This window comes from Meles meles, chromosome 7 (genome assembly GCF_922984935.1).
Source record: "Meles meles chromosome 7, mMelMel3.1 paternal haplotype, whole genome shotgun sequence".
Lineage (NCBI taxonomy): Eukaryota > Metazoa > Chordata > Mammalia > Carnivora > Mustelidae > Meles > Meles meles.
The window spans coordinates 91,607,112-91,617,108 of NC_060072.1; the positions used below are offsets into that span (position 1 = coordinate 91,607,112).

A 9,997-nucleotide genomic window follows, 5' to 3' on the forward strand; every position below is an offset into this window, starting at 1 on the left:
CGCCCAGCAGACGGCGGCCACAGCACAGGCACAGCTGGACGGGCTGTAGAACTCCAAGTCTCTCAGCTTTGGGACAATCCTGCCGGGGGGGGGGGGGGGGGGGGGGGGGGGGGGGGGGGGGGCTGGGCTGGTATCTTTTCCTCAATTAAGAGAAGAGAACCCCCAGAACCCAGGCCTTTCCTTCCTTCTTGGTGCCCTGGAAGTTAGTCCTTACACCTGTCTGACCCCCCATCTCTCTTGCCACAGCAAGTAGGAGCAGCGTTGGGGGAAGAATTCTCCCCCCTCCCCCAAGGCTCCTGCCCAGCTTCTCTATTTCCTCTTTTCCAGAGGAGCTGGGCAGAAGGAGAGGGGGCTGCAGAGAGGGCAGGACAAGAAGGGAGGGAGAGAGGATTCTCCATGCCGGGAAAGAAGGAAAATGCCAAGGACCTAACACCAAATTTATCACTTTTTAAAAACAAGAGATTTTCCCCAAAAGTGAAGAGTAAGAAAGAGATCCAGTGTCCATGCATTCCCAACCGCAGTCTCCATTGCAGGATACCTCCTCCACTCTCAGACCTGTTGTGGGGGAGGGGCAGAAAGAGAGGGCGAGTGAGAGACCAGAGGGCCTACTGTCCCCACCCTTGCTGCTCTGCCCATCGTCAAGCGTCTAACCTTGATGTCTGACACCAGTCCCCCCAACTTGTCCAGCTTCACGCAGGGGAGGGGGGACTGGAAAAATCAAAGCCCACAAGGCTCTCTCATCAATGCCTTCACTCCAGGCAGGACTATTGCTCACACAGCCTGGACATGAGGCTCTTCCTTTGGGTTCCAAATACCTTTTCTCAGAAAGCCGATGGCAGACTTCCATCACCCATTCTAGGAGCCAGACACCCTAGTACTGAGCCTAACCTCACTCCTTCGCCCTGTAGCCTAATCCCATTTCTCTTTGTCCATGGATACATAATACCCCCCAATCTTCTTGCCTGAGACAAGAGCTTTTCAGTGACTGAAGCTGGTCCTTTGTTCCCCCTTTTCCTGATTCCAGATCTTCATCCTTGCCCTTATCTACGCAGCTTGCTCTCCTGCAGACGGGGGCGCCCAGCCCTGGGCTCTTACCGAGTTGGCTCCCTGGGAATCCAATGGTGGTATATGGGTTGTGGGTTCCTCTTTGCTGGGTTTCTCACTGCCCCTCTCCTGAGCTTTAGGGATGGGTTCTGCAGGCTCTAAGGAGGGAAAATGGGCGGTGGGAGGGAAAGGCAGTATTCATGAATTCTGGTAGAGGCTGCTGCTCCTCTTACCCCATCTGATACTCCAGTGACCCCTGGGAGGGGCCCAAGACCAGGATGGGGGCAATCAGATAAGACCCGTGGTGTGTTCTCTGATCACAGCTATGACTACAGGACCATTTTTTTTTTATTTGCCATCAGAAATTAAAAAAAAAAAAAAAAAAAACCAAAGGAAAGTTAAAACAAGTTTGGGTACAATTTGGCTAAACCTGACCTTGTATGGGACTAATGATGGTCTTCACTGATGTCATTTAGTGGGACCATTCAGTTCACTGCACAACTATTACCGTGTTTGATTACAGGGTGCTCCGCTGGGTAGTATGTAATACACAGTACATGTACGATGTCACCTTCGTGTAACTGGAAGAACTCTGGATTCTGGAATCCACGTGGGATAAGGGACTGCGGACACGTGTTAACAGCACTTCCATTTACTGCAAGCTTTGTATGTGTCAGCTGCTGGGCTAAGAACGGTCTCACTCCATTTTCACAAACAACCCAAGGCCAGAGGCATTGTCATTATCATTTTACAGACCGAGGGCAGTGAAAAAAAAAACAAAACTGCCGGTGTAATGAAAGAGCCCAGGTTCCAGCCTGTGAGTGTGGGTCCCTTGTTGGTGGGCTCACACCACCCAGCAGGGAGCGCCCCCCCACCCCGTCCAAGCAGGGAGGGGCTGGGATCATTCAGTGAGGCAAGGTGAACAGAGGCAAACATGTGGGGTCCATGAAAATGGATCCATATTCTCAGGGCAGTTTCTGGCTATGATGAGACCCCTCCCTACGATGGGTAAGGTCTGCCTCCTTCTGGGCCAGTCCCTCCCCAGCCTGAACGTACTTTGTGCTCTCCCAGATGAGCCCAGCCTTAACTCCGCTTCTGTGTCTTTGATCCCAGGCGGGCAGGGCTCCTGGGCCCCTGTGCTCTCAGCTGCTCCCTCGGGTTCCTCTCCCTGCTGCTGTTGCCCCAGGTGATGTTCAACCATCATCTGGAGCTCTGGGGGCACAGAGAAAGGGAGGGATGTGACCGCTCAGAGTCTCCTCTGTGGACTGTCCTATTCCACAGCCCCACTTGAGGGCCGGTGGATCCTGTGTGACTTTTCCACCCTCTGAGACCTGAATGGGGTGGGGGTAGGGGATATTTGCTGGACACCAGGGAGGGCCTAAAGGTACAAAATAAAACATTTCCTTCGAAAGTAAGGGAGGGGAGGGGCAGGGCCTTCAGGAACCAGAGATCTTCCTAACTGGCTGAGATACTTGATCTTCCATGGGGGGAAAGAGGAAAGACTCCATTTAGATTCAAGAAATACTTGAGAACCTTCCGTGTGGTGAGCACTCATAGTCTCTTTAGCTGCCATAGTGAGGTGGTGCTCAGGGCTCAGTGGGTGAAGCAGGTTCTCCCAGGCCTCCCAGCTAGTCGGAGGCAGAGCTGGAACCCAGCCCAGACTGTCTAGCAGCAATTCGATTATAATAAAGGCGGGTTTAAGGACTTCCCAAGGATTCCCTCCAAAAAGGGGTCATTAGGTCTACTGCTCAGTCTCAGGCACAGAGGGAAAGAAAGGGATGGGAAGGTGGGGGGTCTTCCTAACCTTTCATTGTGGGTGTGGTCCTTGTCACCTTCTTCCGTTGTCGTGGAGACATGGCCAACGTGGACTGTGAAGGACACAGAGCATAGGTGGGGGGGCCAGCCCTTCTCCCCTGCCTTCTGTGCCTTGCCATGCTTTCGGATTGGAGATTGGGGGTCAGCTATGGTCTTCAGAAAGTGAGGGGAGAAATATCCTGCTTCCCAGGGTGCTCCCCTCCCCCACACAGTGGAGAGCAAGGAGACTAGGTATGGGGGAATATGGTGTGTGTGTATGTGTGTGTGTGTGTGTGTGTGTGTGTGTGTGTGTCCGCTCATATTCATTTGGAGGAGAGGAGAGGGAGTCAAAAGGCCTTACAGATTGGGGGGGCGGGTCTGAGGAATAATCCTCTGAAGAAACTCTGGGTTCTCTGGGCTGGGCTGAGTGAGAGGGACCGGCTCACCTTGAGAAGCGGGTTGGGGATCCGGTCTTCATCTATCTCTGAGGGGAACAGGGAAAGGAGAATGTGAAGAGGACTGAAAACCCAGGGGTCCCTATGGAGCTGACTTCCCAAGGGGAGGAGCCTCGGCAGTCACCGGCTTTCTGATCTGTCCCTCACTTCTGCCCTAGGAAGCTGGCCCTGATGGCTGCCCCAGGTCCGCTCCCTTTGGCTCCCTCCTGCCCTGCTTTCTTTCCTGCACGGAGTCCTGTTCTTGACTTTGGGGTCAGTCTGTGTCTACATCCTTGCCTTGGACCTGGAGGTTCCTGAAGTAGAATCTGTGGTCTTTTGGCTCTTTTCCTCCATCTCCTCCCAACCATTGCCCCCCTGCCCCAGGTCCAGAACTGAATCCTGCACGGGAGGGAAGACCGGATAAAGGAGAGCAAGTTTCTCCTGTGCAGGGAGGTACTACAATCCTTTTTGGTAGTTGGGTGCTGGCTGGAGACTCCAGCCTCTTGAACTCCAGGCTCACTTATGAGCACGACCGCCTCTCTGCCACTGTCCTGGCAAGCTCCCCTGATATTCTCAAACACCTGGTTCTCTCCCCAGACCTTGCTGGGCACATGGGTGACCGGAATGCCAGCTGCTCCCTGAGCTGTGTCTAACCTTCCCCTTACCCTCTGGGGGCCGGGAAGATGGCTGATGGAGGCGGTCCCTCCCCCTCACAGCTGTCACTGCCTCTGGGGGTGGGGGGCCTGCAGTATCTCAGTTGCTGGAGAAATCTGGAAGGCTGTTGCCACAGCAACCAGCACTCAGTTGACCACCCCAATTCCTGGGGGGCTTAGGAGCCAGGTGCTTTCCCTCCTCTTCCCCAGAACTGCTCCATCTTGCCAAAGCAAAGGAAATGCTCCTTCTAATGCAACCACCACTTTCCCCACTCTGATCCCCGGGGGGCTGCGGGGCTAGCTCTCTGAATCCTTGGATCTGCCCTTGTTCTTGCTAGTGCCCGCCTGCTCTCACTGGACCTGGTTGTCTGCAGCAGCCCCCATGCCCTTCAACGACCCATCCCTGGGGTTACCTGGGGAGGACTGGTCACTGGTCAGCACGAGGGTGGCAGGGGTGGGGCGGCGCCTCCGAATCTGAGGGAAGAGGTCAAGTGCACGTGGAAGCATCGAAGCCCCACCCAGTACCACTCAGCAACATAATCCAGGCTCCTGGCTTAATACATCTCAAAAAAATGCCACATTACACTGAACCTACCATCCCAAGATGGACATTCTTGGGCCCATCCCTCTCCCTTGGGGACCCAAAAGACCCCCGACCCCTTTCTGTTTTTGCATCTCCCTTGTTTTTTTATTTAATTTAATTTATTTATTTGACAGAGAGAGAGGTCAAAGTAGGCAGAGAGGCAGGCAGAGAGAGAGGGAGAAACAGGCTCCTCACTGAGCAGAGAGCCCGATGCGGGGCTCGATCCCAGGACCCTGAGATCATGACCTGAGCCGAAGGCAGAGGTTTAAACTACTAAGCCACCCAGGCGCCCCTGCATCTCCCTTGTAATCCATCTCAGCAGCTGTATCTGCTCTCATGCATTGATCTCTGGCTGGCTGTCCTTCCGTCCATCCTGATCAATGGTCAGAAATAACCCTGGAGGGCCAAGGCTCTTCCCTCAGTGTTCCAGCCCACAGCCCCAAACAGACATTAACCTTCAGTGCGCTGGCATCAGTGGAGAGGGACCCTTGGTCCCTGCCCAGGCTGGGGGAATGGCAAAGGGAAGGTAGGAAGGTGCCTTCTCCTGGCCCACGCCTTGGCTCATTCTCCAAAGTCCTCCCTATCCTTGGACACACTGCCTTTCTAATTTGTCAGGAAATTCAGTCTGGGGAAATCCTTGTCATGGTAAATAAAATACTAGCAGGAGCCATAGGCAGGAGTCTAATCAGGGCCTAAAGTTACCCGAAAAATCTTATCCTGGGCTCCAGGGTCCCATTCTAAGAAATTAACATATAAAAGCAGAGTGCCGACAGGGTGGCTGCTGTTCCTTTGCCGAGCTGCCAATAAAGTTGATTGTTTTAGTATATGTGCTGCCGAAGCGAGCACAATAAAGTTGATTGTTGTTGAAGTCAGTCCAAGGACTCCTGGGACGTATGGGTTTTTTTCCCCTTTCTCTGGAGGGTTTAGAGGCTTAGAAGCGAGGGGTCTCATGGGGCTGGAGTCCCCGTAGCTCCCTCCAGGGCAGGAGAGAGGAGGGAAGTCTAAAGGGGCTGGGAAAGGGGCTAAAATTATCCAGAGCTGAGGCCAGTAGGGTGAGGATACTGAAGGATCAACTTCTATCTTTTCTGTGTCCATTATGTAGCATCACTACCATTGGGGGTGGGGTAAGACGCCTGCCTTTCTCTATGCCCAGAAATGGACTGCGGCCCTCGCAAGAGGTTAGTCTGAGAGGGGGACTCTCCCCAAAGAAATGGGATGCGTTCAATGGGGGCATGTGGGGGTAGGTCACTGTTTCTTTGGAGATTCCAGCGACATCTGTTTGGGGTGACATTTCAAGGTCCCTGGCAGTACCAGTCCTCTGTGTGTGTGTGTGTGTGTGTGTGTGTGTGTGCGCACGCGCGTGCACACACAGGCATATACACATAGGCACTACACAAGCATCAGCCGTGAATCCGACTGGCTGTTCCTGAGGCAAAGGGGCTGGGCGCCAGCGGCCGACATGTGGGCTTCACATCTGTCTGTGGGGTGAGGGGAATCCCTTCCCCAGGGGAGGACTCTTCTTTATGTCTTTCCTGTTGTTGGTGGAGGGGGGATGCTGGCTGTGGAGGAGTCAGAGACACAGGGAGAGGATGGGGATGTTAGTGGAACTTGAGAGGCTGAGAAGGAATCACAAGGAGGACGGAAAGGGCCTTTGAGAGGGCAGCAGGGCTCTGCGATGTTGGATAGGCCCCTTCCTTAGCCCATTTCCTTGCCTTGGACAAGATTTCTAGGCACTCAGAGTCTTTGAGAATTTTGATATCATATAGCTGAAGGGAGTCAAGTCAGCCTTCGCAAAGCACCTTCCAGGCACCTGAACTACTGGGTAACAAATAGATGGTCTCTCTTCTTTCTCTTGCACCTATCTTCAATCCCAGTGTTCAAGGACACCTGGTGCCTTTGCCTCCGATTTGCTGCCAAACCAGTCATGCCAAACACCTGGTAGCTGTGGGCACCCCTCCACCGGCTGCCGTTCTGTGCTCCATAACTCACAGCTTCTAACCTCTTTTGCTCTCCCATGTCAGTCTGGATTAGGAGCTCCTGCCACGCCTGGAGCTTCTGGATTGGGTAACACACTTGGGTGACCCAGCTAGAGGGGCCGAGTTAGACTGCAGGTAGAATTTCAGGTCTAGTGGACACCAGTTTCGGAATATTAGAGAAAAGTAGGCGGAAGTCCCAGTTCTTTTTTCCCTCTGGCTCTTTACCACTGTCTTCTCCTCCTCCTCTGTCTCCCGACCCCTGAACAAGCTGGCCTACCCCCTCCTCCTCCCAACACACACTGACACCTGCCTTCTCCAACACCAAACAGATGCAGGTGTCAGGCAGTGAGACCTGTCCATGCTGGTGGAAGGCAGTCCTTCTTGGCACCTCACCCCAAACCCCACCAGCCCACAGTCATGGGCCCTTTTTTGAGTCTGAGGTTATCTTAGCGAGCCCCCTGCCTCCAGGTGTAACAGCCTTGCTCTTGACTCTGGGGGAACACTCCCCAAGCTCAGGCTCTCCACCCTCCTCATCCTCACCAGGCCTGAGGTCTCCCCACAGTCCCTCCTACTGTCACCCCTTCCAGGTCTGGAGAAGCGGCTCCCCCCAGGTCAGGGAGAGGGGGGAGGTGCACGTTCTCACCCCTACCCACACTTCGGGAAGCTGAAGTCACAGGGAGAGAGTGTGTACTGACCCTTCCCTTCATACCCTGACCTTATTCCACCAAACAGCTGGAGCAAGCCAGAGGACACTCTCTCCATCCTATCCCAAGAGGCCACAGAGTTTTTTCAGGTGGGGAGGCCCAGCCAGAGCCCTGGGAGCCATTTGGGGGAAATGGAGAACTGACCTTGTGGCCAATGGATATTCCTTAGGAACGGGGATGTCCAGGGAAATGGACAGAGAACACAAAAAGAGATGGAGCAATGAGCAAATGAACAAATATTTCGTAAACAGGCGGTAGTAGTGACCACGGGGGGTCACCGTCTCCACACAAATGCTTACTCTCCCTGAGACACACACTTGCTCACACACTCTCATCCACTGCCGCCTCTGCCAGGCGGCTCGGAGCTAAAAATAGACCAGGCCCTGGGCTGGGCCAGGGCCTTGGACTCCCACCCCTTGAACCAAGGCCAGCACAGGACTGCTCCCCTGCGCATGGGGTTCCTTGCACCCAGCCCCCAGAAAGCCCCTGCCTCTGGCTTCCCTGGGCCCATCTCTCCATGCCATCCCCACTCCCTGTGCTCCAAAGGGCAGGAGTTGGGAATAGGGACCCACGTGTCCAGACTTGCAGAAGAGGGGACCCTCAGCCTGTGGACCCGACCACCCTTTCCCAAAAGCCCCAGCCCTTTCAGTTTTCCTCAGCTCCTTGTTCTCACTCTCTGGATCAGTCAAGGTAGCCTTTGGTTAGGGGAGGACGCGGAGGGCTATTTCTCTTCTTTCAACTCCTTTCGACAGCATCAGGCTCCCCTCCATTACCTACCTTTTCCCCGAACCCCTCTCGCAAGGCTGTCCGTACCCTTCGGCGCCCCCCCCCCCCCCCCCCGAGCTCAGAAACTCTGGCGGGGGCTGACTGGGTGGGGGATGCAAGACTGGCGACGGGGGGGAGGGGTCATGTCCTCATGCAGGCCCCCTCCCCCGGAGCTGGGGAGGCAGAGAGCAACCCTCTGCAGGGACAGGCTTTGAGGGGAGGCGCTTACCCTAGCATAGACAGGGAGATGTGGCTCCAGCAGTGGGGGAGGGGAAAGAAGACCCCCAAACTGAGCGCGGTCGCCCTCACAGGGACGCACTGCCAAGGGCAGACTAAGAAGGTTTCTCAGATCCCACAGCCCAGGGGTCCCTCGTCCTTTGCTGGGCGAGTCCCCGGCCACCCCGCCCTGCTCCGCACCTGCTCCGCCGCCTCGGGGTCAAGGTGCGGCTCCAGCAGCGGGACGGTGAACTGGATCTTCCGCGGGCTGTTGTCTTGCTCCATAGCTGGGGCGGCGGCCGCTGGGCTGGCGCTGCGGCTGGAGGGCAGGCGGCGGGACTCGGGGCTGGGGCGGGCGCGCTCCCTCTCTGCTCCGCTCCGCTCGGGCCCCGGCCCCAGCCCGGCGCGCTCAGCTCCAGGATCCCGGCACAGCTCTCCCTGCTCCCGGCCCCGGGGACTCTGCGGCCGCCGATTGGCTCCGCACCCGCCCCTCCCGGCCCCCTCCCCCTCCCCCAGTCCGGAACCTTAACCCCGTCGTGGCTGCTCCGCCGGCTGCTGGGGTCTCCACCCCGCGGGCGGGCGAGCAGGGTGTGGCCGGGTCCGGGTCGTGGTCGGCGGCCCCTGCCCGCATCCAGGTGTCCTCAGAGATCCGGGCAGGGAGTGGAGGTGGAGAGCGGGACGGAGAACTTCTCCAGGCTGGGACAGGTTTTATGAGTGGGAAGGTAGAGGGCCGCTGCCAAGAGGAGGCGGCAAACGCGAGAGGAAGATTTCATTTATGATCTTAAAACGGGTTGTCTCATGGAGCGAGGAAGGAAAGGGGATTTAGGCATGCAGCAGGAGGGATGAAGGCTAGACACGGAGAGGGACTTTCCCTGGAGAGGAAAACACTAGGACGAAGGTGAAAACTTGGAGGGGAGGGGTGCGGTCCGGGCGCTGGCAGTTCCCTCGGCCCACCCGGGAGGGAGAATTGAAGACCTTAAAGGGTCTCCAGAGGCCAGAGCCTCTCTCTCTTGAAGTGCCGATAGGAGTGGGTGGAGGGCTCTGGGAGAGAGGACCATCTGGGAATCAGCAGACGGAGCGTTGGGGGTGGGGAGCCGATAATGCTTGTGAAATAGATTTCTCTTTCTGCTTGCTAAACTGTGGGGCTGGGAAAGCAGGTGAAAGGCCTGCAAGGGGAGAAGGCTGGGGGATGGAGGGGGAAACTCCTGGGGGGTGGCTTGTTTACAGCTGGGGTTGGTTTCCGATTCCGCCACTTGGCAGGGTGATGAAAATGATCTGCTGTAACTGAAGGGATGGAGGTTAGACTCCATGAAGAACTTACCACGTTGGTATATGACCAGAAGTCAGTCAATACCTGTGAGTGAGGCAGATAGGCTATTCCTAGGAGCTGGTGGGTACCATGCCAGGGTCTGGGGGCAATTGGATAGAGGGAGGAGAGGTGCTGTGGCCCTGGGGCTGGGCAGGGTGGGGTGCATCACTGGGGGAGGAGGAGGACTGGAGGTAGGGAGAGGGGACAGGGAGTTCTGGGGGAGGGGCTGGGCCAGGGCCAGGGCCAGAGATCTGTTTCTTTAGCCTTAAGACCAGCAACTGGCAAGCTCCACACAGATTAATGCTTGGTTCTCTGGGGTCCCTATGATCACCCTCTCCCCCTGAGGGCTCAGCCTTACTTCCTAGTTGCCTCCTCTCTTGGGCAGCCCTTCCCTGACCTGGATATCAAGGCCCCTTCCCCTTTTACCTCCCAAAATAACCTCCCCTGTCCTCCCCCCTAGCCATATCTCTTTACACACGTCAGGCCCAGCTCGGTTTTCTCAGGGCAGGCCTGGGGTTA

At 56.1% G+C, this 9,997-nt stretch overlaps 1 protein-coding gene across 1 annotated transcript; it reads right to left on the reverse strand.

Annotated features, from left to right (window-relative positions):
• Positions 1 to 423: 423 nt before the first annotated feature.
• PPP1R1A (protein phosphatase 1 regulatory inhibitor subunit 1A) lies at positions 424 to 8,640 on the reverse strand. Its single transcript, XM_046012043.1, has 7 exons — positions 8,371 to 8,640; positions 4,339 to 4,399; positions 3,285 to 3,322; positions 2,849 to 2,912; positions 2,101 to 2,256; positions 1,096 to 1,202; positions 424 to 555 (listed from the first exon to the last, which is right to left on the reverse strand). The coding sequence occupies exons 1-7, from the start codon at positions 8,452 to 8,454 to the stop codon at positions 550 to 552; spliced, it is 516 nt and encodes a 171-aa protein (XP_045867999.1). The 5' UTR covers positions 8,455 to 8,640; the 3' UTR covers positions 424 to 549.
• Positions 8,641 to 9,997: the final 1,357 nt, after the last annotated feature.